The sequence below is a fragment of the Oncorhynchus kisutch genome, linkage group LG12 (assembly GCF_002021735.2).
Source record: "Oncorhynchus kisutch isolate 150728-3 linkage group LG12, Okis_V2, whole genome shotgun sequence".
NCBI lineage: Eukaryota > Metazoa > Chordata > Actinopteri > Salmoniformes > Salmonidae > Oncorhynchus > Oncorhynchus kisutch.
In genome coordinates this window covers 33,102,048-33,125,496 of record NC_034185.2, presented here as the reverse complement: position 1 = coordinate 33,125,496, position 23,449 = coordinate 33,102,048, and the positions used below count along the sequence as shown (strand labels likewise).

Sequence of the window (23,449 nt, the reverse complement as noted above, 5' to 3'; positions counted from 1 at the left end):
GCAAAGAGACAGTTCAGCAGCCATTAAAAACCACAACAGTGATTAGACCAAATCATCCAAACAAATTCATTCCTCAAGTGTACGTGCAGTGCATACTGGGAGAAACGGACACATCTTCACTTCTTCACTCTCTAGCGTTAAAGCCACTATGACAGGGGTAATGGACTTGCTCCGGCAGGGCCCACTTCTGTAAATATTTCTGCTCCCGTCTCGAATGGGTCCACAGCACAGGTGCAGCTGTCATCAGGCAGACAAATTGTGCGGGTGATGAGAGGAGACAGACTTCGGCTTGATCAAAACAACTCCGGGTTTAGAATAAGATGGACTCTCAAGCCGTGAACACAGCGAAGCTCAAACACAGCCAAAGTGATGGAGGGCAAGAGTGGGCCTTATAAACGTCACACTAAGGCTGGCAGATAGATGCATACACATACACGCACGTGTGTACATACAAACATACAAACAGATGCACGAACACACACAGATACTGTCATTGAGAGATCATTTGTTATGCCCCTTGAGTTGAGGTGAGTCAGGGAGACTTGTATTCCTCCAGATGGTGACAACTCACCCTCACGACTGGGGCCTCAACTCCAGCTGCTCCCCTCTGAGTCATCACACACAATGTGTGTGTGTGGGTGTGCGGGTGTACGCGCGCGTGTGTCTCTGTGTGTGTTTGCGTGTGTACATACATTTGTGTGCATGTGTCTTTGTGTGTGTGCATTTCTTAATGTGTGTGTGTGTGTGTTTCCTAGTGTGTGTATCACACCAAGACTCCCACTAAATCTAAGCCTCCCTGGGAGAGAAATTAACATTGTTTTCTAGCTGGGAGGTAACGCACAACTTTCACTGACACACACACACATTTCTCTTGGTGTCAAACTCCCTCACTAAGTCTCCTCTGAATGCCCTTTCTGACCCAATCCTCTCATATCAGAGAAAACATACACTGTTCTCGTTTCAGATGGAGCTGCAGCTGCCTCCCACTCATGTGCCATGCTGACATTTCAGAGAAGGGCTGAAAATGAAGGTATTGAGAGCAGCGAGAGGAGGAGGGGTGATGAGGGGATGAGGTGGGAGGGAAGAGAGAGAGCAGGGGCTGCAGGGGAGGAGAGGGCCTGCTTTTCAGATCTGCCATCCTGCAGTAAAGAGGAAGAGGGAGAGAGAAAGAAAGAGGGGGACAGAGGGGAGAGAGAGAAAGAGAGAGAGGTGATGAGAGAACGAATACATGAGAAAGACAGAGAAAAAGAGAGAAAGAACGAAAGGGAGCGATGAAAAGAGAACCAAGCATAGCTCCCATCACTCCGTCTCTCCCTGCACTCGTCTACCCCGGTAGACCGATTAGTTGGCAGGAAAGCCCTGATCGCAGGCCCAGACTCAGCATTAAAGCGGAAGCCCTGAGTGGCTGCCTGGCTGACTCATGTGGCTTGCCTTTAGACAGCCAGAATATCTGCCCTAACCACACAGCCACGGCTCTACTCTATGTCACAGCCAGACCACCATGGAGCCAAAGCTCTATTCGGTCCCGCAGGAGGTAGACAATCTGCAGGATCTGCCATGAGGGGTTTCCTTAACACATGACATGACCAGTTAAAGCAGGGCTCCAGGACCTATAACCAAGGGCCAAGACTCTTTACTGCCCACATATACAAAAATGTGGGCACAATCAGAATGTGACAAGATCAGGACAAAGGACGCATTTAAGAACCAGGTATAAATGGGGCTGTAGTTTCCATTTCCAAGCTACCACATCCTACTATTTCCTTACCAACAGCATTGGGCTAATTACTGGGAGAAGGGATTTCATCCACTGTTGCTGGCACTTAGCTAGGAGAAGGGGTTATAGTCAAGCCACAGATCCTGGGAGGAATTTGAGATCAGCGGAATGTCAAAAACCTGATGGAACCAATGTTGTAAAAACGACACAAGCAAAAAAACGACACGAGCAAGTGTGCTTACACACCCAAAATGGAAAACAACACACGCACACACACACACAGAGAAAACAACACACACACAACGGACGGAAAACAACACATGCACACACACACAGAGAAAACCACACACACACAACGGACGGAAAACAACACACAAACACATGCTGTTCCGAAATCAAAACAGCCTCTGCCCTCAGGCATATAAAACACGTTATGGTGCCAAGCAACCCTACAGGGAATTCTCCATTCTCCTGGAATTTGATTTGTTTTCCCAAAGTTACACTTAAACTGAGATGTAGAACTTTTCTGGCAGAGTAACACTGAGTCACAGATTGTAAAAACAGGTCATTCTTTCAAAAGGAGGTTGACTTTGTCACACATTATGAAAGCCCAAAATTATATAATTAATTCAAAAGGCAACATATCGTGGAAAATATTCAATACTTGGACAGATTGAGACAAACAGTTTATAGAACTGGTTAAAGTCATGCAAAATACAACATACTCACACAGAGAGACCTGCACAACACACTGTTTGTGACTGTGGCTGAAATGGACAGGGAGTGATTAGGCACATTGCTCGGAGGCCTGTGCGTTTGCGCGTGTGTGTGTACTGTCTGTTCACGTGTCCATACACAGGATACTGTAGGCCCCAAAAGAAAAGACAGTTTAGGAAAAAGAGGATGCCCCCATAACAAGTCGTCATCCTAACTCAGGAACAAAGGATGTTAGTTTCATTTAACCTAGTCCAGCACAAAACAGCTATTTCAATGGAAATTCTCCATGGAGCGTGATTTCTAATCCAAGAATAGGCGTAATCTGAGTTTGGGAAACCAGGCCGTTGTTTGAATAACAATGCAAATAAAAGACATGTCAAAAACGAGAGGATCAACATCTCCTTCGCAACCTACGTGTAGGCTTACATTATTAGTGAGCCTACCCTTTCCTCAGGTACACCAGCACCCCACAGTTTTCACCCATGTTGACCACCCGTTTAGGGTGGAGGGGAGAAAGAGAAAGAGAAAGAGAGATGGCGCGAGAGAGAGAAAGAGAGAGGGAGCGGGGAAGAGTAATGATGGTATTGAGACACAGTAATGCCCCGCAGAGGATCTGTCAATATCTCACATATTATGAGTGAGAGAGAACGAGAGAACGAGAAGATTGAGAGAGAGAGAAAGAGAGAGAGAGGACCAACCGGTGACAGGTCTGTCTTCTAACGCACTGAGGCATGTTTGAGAAGCTCATTAGCGAATAGCCATCTAGCCCAGTCCGTGAGACAGCCTCTACCCAACTCACCAGTTCTGCATTCAACACTGCATAGCTCCTCACTCCTACAAACCATGACAGGGCCATAGGTCCATCTCTCGATAAAATGTACATCTACTACGTCCGGCTGAGGCCAAAATACATACAAGGAAATTAGAGACAGAATGAGGAAACACAGTGGAGAGATTTCAACACATTTCATCATTTTTTGGCTGGGAGACTGGGGTCACTGGCACGGTAGCACTGAGTGAGGCACTCTGGGGGTTGGAGTCAAATCTGTCTGTAAATCTACTTTTTTTACCCTTTGCCCTGCTACTCTGTCTCTCAAACAGAGATTTGTGAGATGATAGGAAAAAACGGTATGTTATGGAATGAAGGTTACCGTAACAGTTCTGTGCAGGTTGATGTTTATTGTTATGAGTCTTGTCTTGGAGGCATAACTGATTGATTTCCCATTAGATAGGCCAGCTGTAAAGAAAACCTTTGTCATTTATGGTCTTAATGTAAGGTTAGGGCTAGGTATTAGGGTTAGCAGTGTTATTAAGGTTAGGGATAGGTTCAAAATCAGATTTTAGAACTTTGTGGCTGTGCCAGCAAGTGGCCAGTCTGTAGAGCTGCCTCCAGAACAACATTAAGGATGAAAAATACTAAACTGAGATTTCTGTGGGTTTAATCCTGCCCACATGCCCACACCTGGCAGCACCCAAGTAATCATCAACTCGGAGCGCAGCTGCACAAGACCTGATCGTAATGCCAATGCTCAATTTGGTTTGACATTCGATATCTCTATGGGGGTAGTTAGGGACAATCAGTAAATGACACAATGTACATGGGACAATATTTTAAAATTCCAATCACTTAAAAACCTCAAACACAGGGCCATAACTACAAGGAGATCGTACAAATGTATATATTTTCTACACACTAAAGAAAATCAACTATTTACTTAAGGATTATATTTATTTTAAGTAAATGGGAATGCCTAGTCAGTTGTACAACAGAATGCATTCAACTGAATTGCATCTTGCACATTTAACCCAACCCCTATGAATCAGAGAGGTGCAGGCTGCCATAATCAACATTCACATCTTCAGCAACCGGGGAACAGTGGGTTAACTGCCTTGCTCGGGGTCTGAAGACCATATTTTTACCTTGTCAGCTCGGGGATTTGATCCAGCAACCTTTCGGTTACTGGCCCAACATTAACCTGGTTAGTCAGGTTGGAAGGGTGGGCATATAACACAAATCTCTAGCAATTCGTAACATATCATATGTTTTTGCAAATTCGTAACATATTGTACAAAATGGATGATAGACTTCCACTATTTAATACATATCAGACCAAACGTGACATATCGTACTAATTGGAGTGTTCCGGATTTACTTTTACTATGTTACGTCTACCCCAGTGTGCAGGTTGTTTTAGCAGCACATCCACCCCTCTCTCAAACAGCTAGGCTGAGGGTGGCTCAGGCTGAGGGCCTGAGACATGAACTGAACTACCCCAGCTCGGAGTAGGCTCAAGTAGGTAACTAGAGATGCTGCTGACAGTGTCTGTGTGAGATGCTGGACAAAAGGCCATTTTAAGATAATGGACAAAGGGCCATTTTGAAACCGTCCTGAGACTCCTGCCATGTTTACAGACATCCCCAAACAAACAGAAACACAACTCTCTAAGAATGGGCGCACAAGTGGGAAATCGTTGTTTATAGATACAATCAGTCAGGTGACTAGCTACTGGCAGAGACTTCTATTGCAGTGACGTTGAAGGACTCTGGCTAGTATTACTTAGCCAGCTACTTGTATGTGGAGGTGTATTTTACAACTGTTTAATCAATTCAATCAATCAATCAATCAATATAACATTGAAGTAAGAAGCTGATGTTAAATTATATGCAGTCATTGCGTTAAACAGAGCCTACCTCAGCAGGAGGGGAAAAAATACCAAATTCTCATAATACATTTTGAATTCCAGAGAGTAGGCCACTGGTGAGACAGTGGTGAGGCTGAGGCAGGGTGCAATGCATGCAGGAGGAAGCAGAGGAGACAAAGAGATAGGAAAGAGAGAGAGAGAGAGAGACAGAAAGAGAGCAAGAGAGAGCAAGAAAGCTAAATTCGGCTTGTCACCAAAAGCACTCACAAACTTTTACAGATGCACAATCGATAGCATCCTGTCAGGCTGTATCACCGCCTGGTATGACAACTGCTCCGCCCACAACCGTAAGGGTCTCCAGAGGGTAGTGAGGTCTGCACAACGCATCACCGGGGGCAAACTACCTGCCCTCCAGGACACCTACACCACCCGATGTCACAGGAAGGCCATAAAGATCATCATGGACAACAACCACCCTAGCCACTGCCTGTTCACCCCACTATCATCCAGAAGGCGAGGTCAGTACAGGTGCATCAAAGCATGGACCGAGAGACTGAAAAACAGCTTCTATCTCAAGGCCAACAGACTGTTAAACAGCCACCACTAACATTGAGTGGCTGCTGCCAACATACTGACTCAACTCCAGCCACTTTAATAATGGAAAATGGATGTAAAAAAATGTATCACTAGCCACTTTAAACAATGCCACTTAATATAATGTTTACATACCCTACATTACTCATCTCAAATGTATATACTGTACTCTATACCATCTACTGCATCTTGCCATCTTTATGTAATACATGTATCACTAGCCACTTTAAACAGTGCCATTTTTATATGTTTACATGCCCTACATTGCTCATCTCATATGTATATATTGTACTCTATACCATCTACTGCATCTTGCCTATGCCGTTCTGTACCATCACTCATTCATATATCTTTAGGTACATATTCTTTATCCCTTTACACTTGTGTGTATAAGGCAGTTGTTGTGGAATTATTAGGTTAGATTACTCGTTGGTTATTACTGCATTTTCGGAACTAGAAGCACAAGCATTTCGCTGCACTCTCATTAACATCTGCTAACCATGTGTATGTGACAAATACAATTTGATTTGATTTGATTTTTTGAGCTGGTCACTGACAGTTACCACAACCACAAAGTCCTAGTTATGGCTAAACCCCACCTATTTTTTTTTTTTACAATTCCTCTTTTTGATATCGTATTTTAAACCTAACCTTAACCACGCTGTAAGCCTTTTTCCTAACCCTAACCTTAATTGAAGACCAAAAAAAGCACATTTTTGTTTTCATGAATTGTTTCGATATACAGCCAATGTTGACTTTGTGGCTGTGGTAACTAGTGACAACCGGTACCCTGAGAAAATCTGTACTATTCTTATCAAACAAGTTAGGAAGTGAATAAAATAAGATATGATTCAATATGAACATCTCCACATGGTCTATCTTCCCTATAGGTCTACATGAACATGCAATCAACATGTAATCGACCAGCCTTGTAAAGATAGGGGAGAAAGAAGAGGGGATAAGGCCACAATCTCTGCTCCTGGTTATGAAATGTTTCTTTATGTCAATCGTGTGTTGTGAAGCCAAAGACGAGAATAGAGAATAACTTTATCGTCCAATGTAATGTAGATGTGGCACTTGTGATGTTGTACTGTATAATTAAAATGCCAAACAGTTAGCGGCTAACACCGGTCACAGAGGTGACGATAATCAATACTGTTGGGCTGTTGGGTGAAACAGTCCATCAAATGAATTTACCCTCCCTGAAAAGCAATTTAACCTCTGAAATCTTTAAAAACTTTACACAGTGTATTATAGCCTAGGTATATAGGACTACGTGTTGCAGCCAGTCAACCAAAACACAAGAGAAGACTCTAGCTGATCTGATAGAGATGTAATGATGTTGCATTAAAAACAATATAATTGAGGGAGGAACAATAACATTTGACAGAGGTAATCAAATGTACCAGGACTAATTTAATAACATGAGAGGTTTATAAGGACTATTCGTAGAACAAGAATACTTTTAGCTAGGTATCACTATTTAATCAATTCATTAAATGTATTTTTCACAAAAGTGCTTTACAGATACAGAGCCAGAACCCCAAAGAGCAAGCAGTGGTTGGGAAAAACTCCCTAGGAGGCAGGAACCTAGGAAGAAACCTAGAGAGGAACCAGGCTATATAGCTCTTGTTCTCCCTCTGAATGACAGTGCACTGAAAAAAAATGATTTGTGGCTTCGCTGAAACCACAAGAGACTTCCCAGAACAATATTAGAATATCAGAGTGCTAAAACACCACAGACACATCCTAGTTCACGCAACAAACCTTTAAGCACCTTATTAGCAAGCCTTTTAGCCAAGCCTTTTCTCTCGCTTTCAGAGTATGACAGTAGGATGTGTCTGTTGTGTATTGTTTAAACACAATATACGCCACTTCTTATTTGACAGGTTCACTGTATTGAACAATAAGCCAGAAAAACAATCGGTGGTATAACTGTACCAGTGTAAATGCATATAAGTGAAGCTACATGCTCTAATGAGGCATTCTAATAGTATCTTTAGCAAATCATGAACTGTATTATCATTGCAAATGCTACACAAGCTCTAAGCTACACCGATGTGAAGCAAACTGAAACTGCGCAAACGTACCAATAAATCACACACAGACAGACACGCACACCATGCCAACCCCAGATCCCAAATCAAAGACGTTCCCTCCGTTGAAGAAGCAGTACCTTCCGCTGGTGCTCACACAGAGCCTCATTGTGAATCGCTGGTGCTGGTGATGATGACACAGAAACCTGGCTGCCTGCTGCCTTCTGCCTCCGCTCCTCGCTGTATGTGTGAGGGGAGCAGTGCGGAGGGTGTGTGTGTGTGTGTGTGTGTGTGTGTGTGTGTGTGTGTGTGTGTGTGTGTGTGTGTGTGTGTGTGTGTGTGTGTGTGTGTGTGTGTGTGTGTGTGTGTGTGTGTGTGTGTGTGTATATTTGTGTGTGTGTGTATATTTGTGTGTGTGTGTATATTTGTGTGTGTGTGTGTATGCTAGGGCTTCTGGTGAAAGCCCTGCTGTGTGATCCAGAGCTGGTTTACTCAACTCCGATAAGCGTGGAGAAACCCCCAGTTGCGGAGGAGAGGAGAAGTGGAGAGAGGGTGGAGAGAGGGAGGAGAAAGAGAGATAAAATAGAGGGATAGAGAGAGAGAGAGAGAGAGAGAGAGAGAGAGAGAGAGAGAGAGAGAGAGAAGGAGAGAGAAAGGAGAGAGAGAGCGAGGGAGGGAATATAAAGTGATAGAGACAAAATGAGAGAGATGAGAGAAAAAGAGTCAAAGCTAGAAAGAAAGAGAGAGAGGGAGAGAGAGAGCGAGCGAGAGGGAGAGAGAGAGAGATGGATCTGAGGGGGCTGCTTCGTGCTTCGCAGGCAGGGATAGAGGTAGGCAGGGAAGAACAGAGAAAGAGAGCGTCATTTTACCTTACGGTGTTCATCTGCTCATCAGGAACCTACAAGGAAATCACAGGAGATTAGATGAACGGACGAGTCCATTGGCCCCGTAGACTACTGCCAAAAGCATTGCTAGTCGCAGTTGAGTAGCAACACACTCAATCACACACACACATTTCATTTCACACTCGCACTCTCCGTTTCCATCTCTGCTTTCTCGCCCTCACTCACTCCCGCTCTCTCTCTTTGTTTTCTAAATTCTCTCTCTCCTTTCCTCTCTCTCTACTTCTCGCTATCGCTCATGCAGAGAGCACGTCAGGCTATATCTGCATTTAGCAAAGGTGTGAAGAGAACAATCCTGTCATATTAAGAGGGAGAGAGAGAGAGAGAGAGAATGAGAGAGACTGCAGAAATATAGCACCCCCCCCCCCCCCCCCCCCCCCCCCCATAGATGCTGGCAGTGACTCAATATCTATAATGAGCTGAAGGGAAAAGAAAGAGAGCAAACAAAGATATAAAGAAAGAGAGGGGAGAGAGAGAGAGAGGAGAGAGGGAGAGAGAGAGGTGGAGGGAAACAGGTGGCCCCATCTGTTGAATTTCACATGTTATGTCACCAGGCGGTGGAGAGGAATGAAACTCTCATCTCCACTGCAAATTGGTTGGATTCTCTAGGTTGGATTCTCCCCCCCCCACTCTCTCTTTCTCTTTTTCTTTCTCTCTATCCCCCCTCTTTCCCTCTTTCTCTCCCTCCCCCTCTCTCTCTTTGCATATATCTCTCTCCTCTTTCCCTCTCCCCATGTCTCTCTCTCTCCCTCTCTCAATCTCTCTCTCTTTCTCTCTCTCTCACTCCTTGTACATTATGTATCAGGTGAGATCATGCTATACAAGGAATTTTCATATCCATTCAGATTTAGAGTTCAGTGCTAACCAAGTGGCAGGGACATTCAGCAATATTTTACTGAGCTATCTCATGAATAATAGTAGAACTTCATTGTCTATTGTTTTCAATGAGGAAAAAATATAGTTTAATATACCACTTAATAAAAACTATTCATTGAAATGTACTGAACTAGACAGTTCACACAATAACATTTATAATGTAGTTATATATGTATCTAATCCGAATAGAAAGAGCGGGAGGCCCCGGTGCACAACTGAGCAAGAGGACAAGTACATTAGACTGTCTAGTTTGAGAAACAGACACCTCACAAGTCCTCAACTGGCAGCTTCATTAAATAGTACCCACAAAACACCAGTCCCAATATCAACAGTAAGACATGACTCTGGGATGCTGGCTTTCTAGACAGAGTTGCAAAGAAAAAGCCATATCTCAGACTGGCCAATAAAAAGAAAAGATTAAGAGGGGCAAAAAACCACAGACACTGGACAGAGGAACTCTGCCTAGAAAGCCAGCATCCCGGATTTGCCTCTTCACTGTTGATGTTGAGACTGGTGTTTCGCCAGTACTATTTAATGAAACTAGACAGTCTAATGTACTTGTCCTCTTGCTCAGTTGCACACAGGGGCCTGCCACTCCTCTTTCGATTCTGGTTAGAGCCCGTTTGCGCTGTTCTGTAAAGGAAATATTCTTCATTTTTTCAGAACAAGAATAGACTGACGAGTAAAAAAATACAAGTTATTTGTTTCTGGCCATTTTGAGCCTGTAATTGAACCCACAAATGCTGATTCTCCAGATACTTAACTAGTCTAAAGAAGGCCTGTTTTATTGCTTCTTTAATCGGAACAACAGTTTTCAGCTGTGCTAACATAATTGCAAAAGGGTTTTCTAATGATCAGTTCACCTTTTAAATTGATAAACTTGGATTAGCTACCACAACTTGCCATTGGAACACAGGAGTGATGGCATCCATTCACTTATGTAGATATTGCATGAAAAATCTGTTGTTTCCAACTACAGTAGTCATTTACAACATTAACAATATCTACACTGTATTTCTGATCAATTTCAAAGAAATTGTCTTTGAAATCAAAGGTTTTTCTTTATTTTTACTATTTTCTACGTTGTAGAATAATAGCAAAGACATCAAAACTATGAAATGACACATATGGAATCATGTAGTAACTAAAGAGGTGGTAAATAAATGAAAATATATTTTATATTTGAGATTCTTCAAAGTAGCCACCCTTTGCCTTGATGACAGCTTTGCATTCTCATAACCAGCTTCATGAGGTAGTCACCTGGAATGCAATTAAATTAACAGGCGTGCCTTGTTGTCTTTCTTAATGCGTTTGAGCCAATCAGTTGTGGTATACAGGGGTGGTATACAGAATATAGCCCTACTTGGTAAAATACCAAGTCCATATTATGGCAAGAACAGCTCAAATCAGCAAAGAGAAATGACAGTCCATCATTACTTTAAGACATGAAGGTCAGTCAATCTGAAAAAATGTAAAGAACTTTGAATGTTTCTTCAAGTGCAGTCGCAAAAACCATCAAGCGCTATGATGAAACTAGCTCTCATGAGGACTACCACAGGAAAGGAAGACCCAGAATTACCTCTGCTGCCGAGGATAAGTTCATTTGCGTTACCAGCCTCAGAATTTGCAGCCCAAATAATTGCTTCACAGAGTTCAATGAACAAACACATCTCAACATCAACTGTTCAAAGGAGACTGATGGGAATCAGGCTTTCATGGCCGAATTGCTACAAAGAACCCATTACCAAAGGACACCAATAACAAGAAGATCCTTTCTTCTGCCAAGAAACACAAGCAATGGACATAAGACCAGTGGAAATCTATCCTTTCGTCTGATGAGTCTAAATTTGAGATTTTTGGTTCCAATTGACGTGTCTTGGTGAGACGCAGAGAAGGTGAACAAATGATCTTCGCATTTGTGGTTCCCACCGTGAAGCATGAAGGAGGAGTTGTGATGGTGTGGGGGTGCTTTGCATGTGACATTGTCTGTGATTTATTTTGAATTCAAGGCACACTTAACCAGCATGCCTACAGTGGCTTGTGAAAATATTCACCCCCCCTGGCATTTTTCCTATTTTGTTGCCTTACAACCTGAAATTAAAATAGATTTTTGGGGGGTTTGTATCATTTGATTTACACAACATGCCTATCACTTTGAAGATGCTAAATATTTTTTTGTGTGTGAAACAATCAAGAAATAAGACAAAAAAACAGAAAACTTGAGCGTGCATAACTATTCACCCCCCCCCCCCCCACCCCCGCCCCCCCAAAGTAAACACTTTGTAGAGCTACCTTTTGCAGCAATTACAGCTGCAAGACTCTTGGGGTATGTCTCTATAAGCTTGGCACATCTAGCCACTGGGATTTTGCCTATTCCTCAAGGGTTCCGCTGGTGTACAGTTACCTTTAAGTCATACCACAGATTCAGATTGAGGTCTGGGCTTTGACAGGGCCATTCCAAGACATTTAAATGTTTCCCCTTAAACCACCCAAGTGTTGCTTTAGCATATTGCTTAGGGTCATTGTCCTGTTGGAAGGTGAGCCTCCGTCCCAGTCTCAAATCTCTGGAAGATGGAAACAGGTTTCCCTCAAGAATTTCCCTGTATTTAGCTCCATCCACCATTCTTCCAATTCTGACCAGTTTCCCAGTCCCTGCAGATAAATAAAACATCCCCACAGCATGATGCTGCCACCACCATGCTTGCACCAGACATAGCATTTCCCTTGATGGCCCAAAAAATCTATTTTATTCTCATCTGACCAGAGTATCTTCTTCCATATGTTTGGGGAGTCTCCCAAATGCCTTTTGGCGGACACTAAACACGTTAGTTTATTGTTTTCTTTAAGCAATGGCTTTTTTCTGGACACTCTTCCGTAAAGCCCAGCTCTGTGGAGTGTACGGCTTAAAGTGGTCCTAAGGACAGATATACTCCTATTTCCACTGTGGAGCTTTGCAGCTCCTTCAGGGTTATCTTTGGTCTCTTTTTTTTGGTGGGCGGCCGTCTCTTCGCAGGTTTGTTGTGGTGCATTTTTTAATAAAGGATTTAATGGTGCTCCGTGGGATGTTCAACGTTTCTGATATTTTTTTATAACCCAACCCTATTCTGTACTTCTCCACAACTTTGTCCCTGATCTGTTTGGAGAGCTCCTTGGTCTTCATGGTGCCGCTTGCTTGGTGGTGTTGCAGACTCTGGGGCCTTTCAGAACAGGTGTATATATACTGAGATCATGTGACATTGTGACTTCATTTAACTAATTATGTGACTTCTGAAGGTAATTGGTTGCACCAGATCTTATTTAGGGGCTTCATAGCAAAGGGGGTGAATACATATGCACGCACCACTTTTCTGTTTTTTATTTTTTTCATCAATTTGGACTATTTTGTGTATGTCCATTACATGAAATCCAAATAAAAATAATTTAAATTACAGGTTGTAATGCAACAAAATAGGAAAAACGTCAAGGGGGATGAATATTTTTGCAAGGCACTGTAGCATAGCATTCTGCAGCGATACACCATCCCATCTGGTTTGCTCTTAGTACGAATATTATTTGTTTTTCAACAGGACAATGACCCAACACACCTCCAGGCTGTGTAAGGGCTATTTGACCAAGAAGGAGAGTGATGGAGTGCTGCATCAGATGACCTAGCCTCCAATGAGTTGAACCACAGAGTGAAGGAAAAACAGCCAACAAGTGCTCAGCATATGTGGGAACTCCTTTAAATAAGACAGTTGCAAAAGAATATCCAGATGAAGCTGGTTGAGAGAATGCCAAGAGCATGCAAAGCTGTCATCAAGGCAAAGGGTGACTACTTTGAAGAATCTCAAATATAACATATATATTTGATTTGTTTAACAATTGTTTGGTTACTTCATGATTCCACATGTGTTATTTCATAGTTTTGATGTCTTTGCTATTATTCTACAATGTAGAAAATAGTAAAAATAAAGAAAAACCTTTGAATTAGTAGGTGTGTCCAAACTTTTGACTGGTACTGTGTCTATAAATACACTTTTCTACAATGTTGAAAATAGTAAAAATAAAGAAAAACCATTGAATGAGTAGGTGTGTCCAAACTTTTGACTGGTACTGTGTGTACTATATCTGTTTAACTACTGTAATAAAATGAAAAACACATTTATTGCGTTGTGCAGTCATAAAAATTAGTGATAATGTAAAAAAAACACATAGTTAAGGAATTCAGTGGTTATTTCACAGGAAGTGTGATGAGAGCAGAAGGCCATGTGCATGTCAGGATGGGACTGTGATGGATGTGACAGCACTGATCTCAACCAGCACCATGTATTGTACAAGGGCTCCTGTGAAATACTACTGAGAGAGAAATGAACTTCACAGCTACGCACACACACACACACAAGCAAGCTCACATACACACTTGTCTCTCAGCCCCCTCACCGCCCACCTTTTTTCAAGCAGTTGCTAAGGTGACGGCAAAGACTGAAATTTAATCAGACAGTAAATTGAGCAATGTTATTTTCTCTTTCATTATTGACTGTCTGTGATACCTATGGTGAGATGATGTGTCAGACATATTTAGGCTTTTGAAAACCTTGAAAGTAAATGTCATATGATCTTTACTGCATAAAGGCAGAATGAGACATTGAATATTTCCCTTGTTGCCAATGAAACCCATATTAAAACTTAAACAATTCTGATTTACAATGCACCTAGCAACAGCAGCAATATCTGTTGTAATCTCTCGTGGACAGATGCAAGTAACATAAAAAAAAGTAGCAGCATCTGTCAAAAGACTGTGGGATGCAACAACTAACAAAGAACTTTGTTCCATTATGGTGATTTTTCTTCACTGATTATTAGGACAAATCACAATTTCTCAGGTGCATGCAACTTTCACATTTTGGAAGGGGAGGGGACATTTGGCTCACAGGGAGAATCTTAATCGCACACTGCTCTCCTCTTTCTCAAAGCACATTGGATGAGAAAGGCAGAGGTCCCGCCTCTCTGAACTTCTGCTCCAAAGGGGCTTAAGAAGGAGGCAAGGAGAGAGGACACGAGGAGTATGCAGTTGAGAATCTCCCGTAGACTTGCCCGAATCTGGCAGAGACTTGCAGTTTAAAAATGGGTGGAGACTTCGCTTGTCTCTTTAGTATGGTCTTTAACCCCTCTCTCCCCAGAACTTAATCAAGTATCTGGCGCAATTACGCAAGATTTTCGTTCTGGTGTCCAACTCGATAACGGTTGGATAACATATATTCATATTTTGATGTCATATTCTTTATTCACAAATAATGTCATACTGATGTTTTATTATACAATATAACACTTGGGAGTTGCATAGATGTCAGAAATCAGACGGACAGAATGGTGGAGAACTCTGTTTGGCTACACAACTCATCGCTCATACACCCTACAGCAAGGGGTAGGCAATAGGCCAAAACCGGCTCACAAGTGTGTGTGTGTGTGTGTGTGTGTGGGGGGGGGGGGGGGGGGGGATTGTAATTTTTGGTCAAGAAAGATGTTTAATTTAGGAAATCTCTTCCCAAGTATTCCCACAAATTAAGCGACATGTGGATCTTGTCTCATTGTAATCGAGCTATGAAATGTTTTTGATTTTCCAGTATAATCTCTTTTTGGGCTTAGTTGTGGTCAATTTGCAGAGTACAAATTATTATAATTATGTTCTGGCCCTCCGACCATTCGCACCATTCGCACCGACAAAACTCGGCCTGCGGCCAGTCGCCTACCCCTGCCCTACAGAGTAACAAACAGTACAGAGAAAATCCATTATTGTCAACTTGCTGATATTGAATAGTCTCTGGACAGGGAAAGCATGAGCGGAAGCTGCAAATGCATGACATTCCATATTGATTTAGTGATTGGCAAGCTTTTTTGGTTGACTTGGTATAATGGCTGTAGAGAGATGTGCATGAATTCTAGAGTTCTAGGTCTATTTTTATGATAATAGCTGTGCCTCGGTCTAGGGTCAAAGTATCTTTGTGGAGGCCACCATTTGTTGTTGTTGGAGTATATAACTGCCTGTTTACGTTAGTTCTATGTTTAAATGAGTTATACCTGCAAGTACGGCTCAAGTTGGTAGACCACGGGGCGAGTATGAAAATGTATGCACTGACTAAGACTGGAGCGTCTGCTAAATTTCTAAAAGGATCATGTAAATCCTGGACCTCACAAGCACTGTGCTCTACCAACTGAATCACTAATGATAGATGTCATACATAGGGATGCTGGAAAATGTGTGATTGACAAGATTGTAACACGGTTGACTAGTTTGTGTGAGGAATCTGGTTAGGGCTATCTATAATGAAATGCACATGCAAATACAGTGTAATGTGATTGGTTCTTAGCCGTCTATAGTTAACATGGCAAAAGCTTCTAGGTCTAGGATAAGACACAAACAGTCATGGTCCATTATCTACTATGGTTTGTAGCGATGAATAGAATTTGAGTTCATGAATTACTTCTCATTTCACATTTAATCAGTCAAATACAAGCATGTACAGTCCATTCATTAAATACAGCAGATGAATCACGTGAGATATACATATTTGGTCATTTTTCCCGACCCAAGTAAACTGTAAAATAAGTTGCAATTTTGTTAACTTTTGTCAGTATACACATAACTTTGCAGGTGCATGTAATTTGAAATACTAGACTTGATCTGTTTTAGACATTATTTAGTTGAAGATAATCTGAAATGATTGTGCATCAGGCTTTTTGAAAATGTGTTTATTGGCTTTTGGTAATGGCACAAATGATTCTACGCACTATTGCGCAATCACAGTAATGTATTGATCATGCTCAGAAGAAAAACATTGATGGGTATAATCAAAAAGTCACACCACACCAGTGTAAGATTAAGAAACACAACGATTTGTCACTCACCATGCTGATCCCTCTGGGTAGAGAGAAGGATCGGTAGGGGTATCTCATCACTAGTCCCTCATCCCACAAAACTGGACTTGGACTCCTTATTCTTCCCAAAGTTTTCTGCCGCAATTCTGGAGGAGCCGCTGTTCCTACCACACCCATTTTCCTCTCCCTCTCCAGAGTTGACAATGTGTTCTCCTTCTTGATCTTAATGTCCTTCAGCTCATCCTCCCTCCGGACACTGTCAATGTCTGTCTCCAGGTAAGCTTTCCCCACAGGCATTTCTATGGGACCCTGCTCCTCCTGCATCCTGCCCCGCTGCAGTGCCACTGAGCAGGGCAGACTGCTCCTCCACCGGTACTCCACTTGGATCACGTCGTCTTCCGACCCTGTGGTGGTGCTGGGGCAGGTTCTGGGGCTGAGGGAGCTGGATCTCTGGGGAGGAGGGGGAGGCTGTAGTTTCTGGAAGGCCTCCAGGCTGCCTGGGACGAGCACTCTGCCACCGACGTCGTCCAGGAAGTTTGAGAACTTGAGTTTGGCTTCAATCTTTTTCTCCAGCCAACAATAACGTGTTGATCATTTTGCTGCTGTTGCTGCTGCTGCTGGTGGCTGTTGTGGTGTCCTGGCTACTGGAGGTCAGGCTCTGCACGGAACCAGCCCTCCTCCCCCTCCCTCTCCCTCTCCCCCACCAGGCTCCCCCTCCCCATGCTGCCTGTTCTGCCCCCTCATGCATCTCCACGAGGCTGCATGGCCCTCCCTGGACTCCATGGGGACGAGCTCTGCTGTGAGGCCCTCTGGCTAAGCTGGAGCTGTTGAGTCTGGCCTGGAAGGCCTCCTGGCTGTGCTTCCTGATGGAGCTGTGGAGCAGGCAGACCTCCCCGGAGCTCCAGTTGTCTAGGCTGGCGTAGGCCTCACTGCTGCTGATGATGCTAGGGCTGGGGCTGGATGTCAGGCTGCATTGGAAAGACCTGCTGGAAGTGGGGGCTGAAACATCAGATTCCTCCAACCAGAAACGCATGAATCCAGGGCAGGAGCCAGAGGTGGTGGAGCCTGGGGATAGCTTGCCCAGCCCCCTGAGAGAACAGGGATGCTGGGGAGGCTATCCCTGCCAGTCAGGTTGACCTAGGACCAGTCTGGTTTGTTAACACCCCAGGACAAACGAGTGGCCCCCTACCATGCCAATCTGTTCCAGGACCACCCTAACTCAGATATTAAACTAGGTGCCACATTGCCCGCTCATGCCAATCTTACGAAATGATCACTGTAGCCTAAATGTGTGGTCCACATACTATAACCCCCCCCCCCCCCCCCCTGTAACAGCCAGGCTAAACTGAGAGCTGTGTTAGTTACTACCCCGAAATCCACCCTATAAAAAGGCTGAAACTAGCATAACAAGAAAACTGCAAAAATACAGTTTCCTCTAATTATATCCCATAAAAGCAGCAAGCCAAGCAACCTTGGAATATGTAAGTTTAATATGTTCATAGGAAGTATCAAGCAGTTCAACAGGCCCTGCTCTGAGAGCACAGCCAAAGTCCTTAATTAGACCATCTATAGATAGCATTGGAGCCAATGAGACTTTTTATACCTTTTCCAGGTCAGTGGCTCCAACAGGGCATTGGTCACAGATAGAAACACATGGCAATTGATGGGGAGAGAGAATAATGGGACGCAATGTGAGAGAGGGAGACACTAATGGATAATAATCAAGTAAACAGTCACTTGTATGGCATACAAGCTACAGGCTACCGTGGCCTATATTTTCGCAGTACAAAAAGCACAGATCTGTGCAAACAATACTGTAAACCTTATTATAATCTGGCAGCTTGATTTAATTTGAAACTTTCTTCTACAAGGGGCATTATGAGGGCGTTATGAGGAGGCGCTGACGCTGTCGTACACATCGATCCAGAGCATCCCAAACATGCTCAATGGGTGACATGTTTGGCGAGTATGTAGGCAATGGAAGAACTAGGACATTTTCAGCCTTATAATACTGAAGCATGGTGTGATGGCGGCGGATGAATGGCACGACAACGGGCCTCAAAATCACGTAGCGGTAACAGTGCATTCAATTGCCATCGATAAAACGCAATTGTTTCCATTGTCCGTAGCTTAAGCCTGCCCATACCATAACTCCTCATAGGCACTCTGTTCACAATGTTGACGTCAGCAAACCGCTCATCCACACATCTGCCATCTGCCCGTTACAGTTGAAACCAGGATTAATCCGTGAAGAGCACACTTCTCCAGGGTGCCAGTGGCCATTGAGCATTTGCCCACTGAAGTCGGTTACTATGCCGAACTGCAGTCAGGTCAAGACCCTGGTTAGGACAACGAGCATGCAGATGGGCTTCCCTGAGACAGTTTCTGACAGTTTGTGCAGAAATTCTTCAGTTGTGCAAATCCACAGTTTCATCAGCTGTCCGGGTGGCTGGTCTCAGACTGAAGAAGCTTGACATGGTTACATATGTTGTGAGGCCGGCTGGACGTACTGCCAAATTCTCTAAAACGACATTGGAGGCGGCTTATGGTAGAGAAATAAACATGAAATGTATGTCCACATGCTACAGCACAAGGTGCACCTGTGTAGTGATCATGCTGTTTATTCAGCTTCTTTATATGCCACACCTGTCAAGTGAGCGGATTATCTTGCCAAAGGAGAAATGCTCACTAACAGGAATGTAAACAAATTTGTGCATAACATTTTTGAGAAATAAGCTTTTGTGCGTATGGAACATTTCTGGGATCTTTTATTTCAGCTCATTGTTCAGTTTACATAGGGAATTGTTGACATGCTGTCAAATTTTTATTTTCAATGAAATTTTATTTATACTTTTTTTAATGCATTTTTCATACCTTTCTTTAATATTTTAAAGATAGAAAGATGATCGGCTATGTGTAAGTCCGGTTTGCGAGTCTCTTAACAAGATGAATTCAAAATATTTAGGCTGACATCATCCAGTGTCCCAAAATATGTATTTGTGTGATATGCAAATATGTGCATACTTAAATAAATATAACCTCATTTTCATATTTATTACAATATTTCCCAAAAATGTTTAATACAAAAAAGTATTATATTTGTGTCCACGTTCAACTGGTAAAAGTTGATTGTGATATGATTAAGAAAAAAACTACTTTTAGGGTGTGGTGCGGTGCGTAGCCTTAAATCACACTGCCAGATTATAATGAGGTTTATGATACTTTTTGCCCAGATATGCACTTCTTTTGCACCACAAAAATGTCACCCTATTTTTCGTCTTGTCAATCCCTATCTTTGTAGTTCCTATCCTTATCAGGGTTGGGGTGAATTCCAATTCCACATGTTCCTCATTGAAAAGCATGGAAGAGAATAGGAATTGCAATTTTAGTGTACTTCTTGAATTGTCTGGAATTGACCCCAACCCTGACTCCTTAAAAATCCTTAAACTTGGAGGGATAAGCGAAATCTACATTAGCAGACATGAGTGAGTGTAAGGGGAATACTGAATATACTGTGCATACTCTATTCAAATGAGAGAGCCATAGCTGTGATTTTCATCAATATTCAGCATGTTACATAACTTAGTCGATAACGCCTCTGTTCCTCTGTGTGTGCAAGAGCAGAGGGGTGTGTGTGAAAGATTATGATTGGCTATCGAGTGGCAGATAGTCAGACAGCAATGAACTCTACTTATTGCAACGGAGCAGCAGGCCAATTGAGTCACATTATACTCATCCCTGTACCAAGCTCTCCAATTTGCATGCACCCTAACTAGGGAGCCATTTAATAACATACCCCACCCAAAATGCTCGCTCGGAGCTCGTATAATGATGCCTGCTACAGTCAGCATAATCACAGAGGATCAAAGAGCCGAGATCTGAGATCAGCACGACAGCCTAGCCTAGCCCCACAGTGTATCCCTATGAAGTCAACTTAGATACAGCCATAGAGATACAGTATAATAGTGTTCAAGTTCATTCTGTGGATACAGTATATTGTGGTTTAGCTAGTATGTCTGTATTGTAAGTCTCTTGATGGGTAAAACCCAGACTCTCCCAGTCTCCAGGGTGGTCATTAGTGGTCCATCCGTTATGTAGGGCTTGAACGATGGCTGTGCTGGGGGGGGCCCTGCGCATGCGTGCCCCCTGGTGTTGGGCCCCCACACCCTGCCTGCTGCTTCAGCCCAGCCGGTCCAACGGGCCCCGAGGGGCCACCAGCCTGTCTGCTGCTGGGGAGGACAGTCAAGCCTAGCCTACAGTACACGGGGCTCTGTCTCTCTATTTCTCTCTCTCTCTCTGCCTTTCACTCTCTGTCTGTCTGTATTTCTCTCTATGTGTCTCTGTCTGTCTGTCTCTCTCTTCTCTCTCTCTCTCTCTCTCTCTCTCTCTCTCTTCCTACCTATCCCCAGACATTTCTCGACAGTCTCAGTCTCTCTTATGATAAATGTTTTTAATAATCTCTTTTCAATCTCAGGAGGAGATGGGAGGTAGCCAATTTAGAAGTATCGCCCTGACAGAGAGAGACTGTCAGCCCGTGGCTGCTGCTTGGTAATGTTCTTAAAATGAATTCCTGCTATACAGGCAGTACAGGTGGAGATAATTGGGGGATGCTTGTTCATTGGTTGCACTGTATTTTGCTCCCCATTGTCGACTGGTTCTGGGGCTCCGGGCCTACATGGACCTGCCTGGCTGGTCAGGGGGTCTCTGGAGGGAGGTGTCGGCAACAGCCGGTCGACTCGTACTAAGCTCTTGTTTATTGCAGGGAAAAGGCTGTGTGTGGCTGTACAGTATGTCTCCAAGCAGTTACTATGGTATTGTCTTGTGTCTGGGAGATATATCAGGAGACCTATTAGGTCCCTCTCCCATTCTGTCAGTCGGTCAGTCATTGATCTGTCTATCTCTCTGCATGCTGGTTATGTGACTGGCTATGTACAGTGTTGTAACAATGTGCAAGTAATTGAAGAATTAAAGGGTAATTAAATAAATAGATAAATATAGGTTGTATTTACAATGTCGTTTGTGCTCCACTGGTTCCCCTTTCTTATGGCAACAAGCCACAAATCTTGCTGATGTGATTCCACACTGCGTTATTTCACCTAACAGGTATGGAAGTTTATCAATGTTTGAATTGTTTTCAAATTCTTTGTGGGTCTGTGTGATCTGTGGGAAATATATGTCTCTAATGTGGTCATACATTTGTCAGGAGGTTAGGAAGTGTGCATATGCGTACAGAGTCCCAATATTAGCAACCATCACTCCTATGTTCCAATGGCACATTGTGTTAGCTAATCCAAGTTTATCATTTTAAAGGCTAATTGATCATTAGAAAAGCCTTTTGCAATTATTTTAGCACAGCTGAAAACTGTTGTTCTGATTAAAGAAGCAGTAAAACTGGCCTTCTTGAGACTAGTGGAGTATCTGGAGAATCAACATTTGTGGGTTCAATTAGGCTCAAAATGGCAAGAAACAAAGCCCTTTCTTCTGAAACTCGTCAGTCTATTCTTGTTCTAAGAAATTAAGGCTATTCCATGCAAGAAATTGCCAAGAAACTGAAGATCTTGTACAACGCTGTGTGCTACTCCCTTCACAGAACAGCGCAAACTGGCTCTAACTAGAATAGAAAGAGGAGTGGGATGCCCCGGTTCACAACTGAGCAAGAGGACAAGTACATTAGAGTGTTTGAGAGTGTTTCTAGTTTGAGAAACAGATGCCACACAAGTCCTCAACTGGCAGCTTCATTAAATAGTATCTGCAAAACACCAGTCTCAACGTCAACAGTGAAGAGGCACTCTGGGATGCTGGCTTTCGAGACAGAGTTCCAAAGAAAAATACATATCTCAGACTGGCCAATAAAAAGAAAAGTTTAAGATTGGCAAAAGAACACTGGACAGGGGAACTCTGCCAAGAAGGCCAGCATCCCATAATTGCCTCTTCACTGTTGATGTTGAGACTGGGATTTTGTGGGTACTATTTAATGAAGCTACCAGTTGAGGACTTGTGGGGCGTCTCAAACATGACACTCTAATGTACTTGTCCTCTTGCTCAGTTGTGTACCGGGGCCTCCCACTCCTCTTTCTATTCTGGTCAGATTTCAGGCTTCAAACATAAAGATATAAAACTGTATTTTTTTGTGAAGAATCAACAACAAGTGGGACACAATCATGAAGTGGAACGACATTTATTGGATATTTCAAACTTTTTTAACAAATCAAAAACTGAAAAATTGGGCGTGCAAAATTATTCAGCCCCCTTAACTTAATACTTTGTTGGTTGTAGAATTTATAGAATTTAACGTCTCTTTTCTGGATTTTGATCATTAGTGGTTATCGGCCTAATTCTGCTCTGCCTAATTCTGCTCTGCATGCATTATTTGGTGTTTTACTTGTGCACAGAGCATATTACTGCAGAATTCTGCATGCAGTCTCATTTGGGTGTTAGTCCCATTTTACGAATCTTTGGTTGGTGAGCGGACCCCTGACCTCATAACCATATAGGGCAATGGGTTCGATAACTGATTGAACTATTTTTAGCCAGATCCTAATTAGATGTTGAGTTTTATATTCCTTTTAATGGCATAGAAGGCCCTTCTTGCCTAGTCTCTAAGGTCATTCACAGCCTTGTGGAAGTGACCTGTTGTGTTGATGTTTAGGATCAGGTAGGTGTAATTCTTTGTGTTCTCAAGGGCAACAGTGTCTAGATAGAATTTGCATTTCTTGTCTGGACCTTTTTTGGAACACCATTACTTTTGTTTTACTGAGATTCAGTGTCAGGGCCCAAGTCTGACAAAATCTGCACAGAAGATCTAGGTGCTGCTTTGGGCCCTCCTTGGTTGGGGACAGAAGCAGCAGATCATCTGCAAACAGTAGACATTTGATTTCTGAGTCCAGTAGGGTGAGACCGGGTGCTGAAGACTGTTCTAGTGCCCTCACCAAGGGTGGGGCTCAAGCTGCATCCCTGTCTCACCCCAGGGCCCTGAGGAAAGAAATGTGTGTGTTCATTGCCAAGTTTAACTGCACACTTGTTGTTTGTGTACATTGACATTACAATGTCATATGCTTTCCCCCAACACTGCTTTCCATCAATTTGTATGGTAGACCCTCATGCCAAATT

The 23,449-nt window shown here is 43.1% G+C and overlaps 1 protein-coding gene across 5 annotated transcripts in view; it reads right to left on the bottom strand.

The window, feature by feature from the left end:
• Positions 1–8,893, bottom strand: part of si:dkey-174m14.3 (brain-enriched guanylate kinase-associated protein) — a 30,562-nt gene extending 21,669 nt beyond the window's left edge. For 2 of the 5 annotated variants that reach the window (XM_020496774.2, XM_031837397.1), the window contains exon 1: positions 8,576–8,893. Coding sequence is in view for 3 of the 5 variants with exons in the window: in XM_031837397.1 (XP_031693257.1) it covers positions 8,576–8,589 (14 nt within the window). In the remaining 2 variants the exon portion in view is untranslated. Of the gene's footprint in view, positions 1–3,233; positions 4,149–7,846; positions 8,287–8,575 lie in introns of those variants that run through there. The other 3 variants (XM_020496773.2, XM_020496777.2, XM_020496778.2) reach the window with 3 other exon arrangements.
• Positions 8,894–23,449: the final 14,556 nt, after the last annotated feature.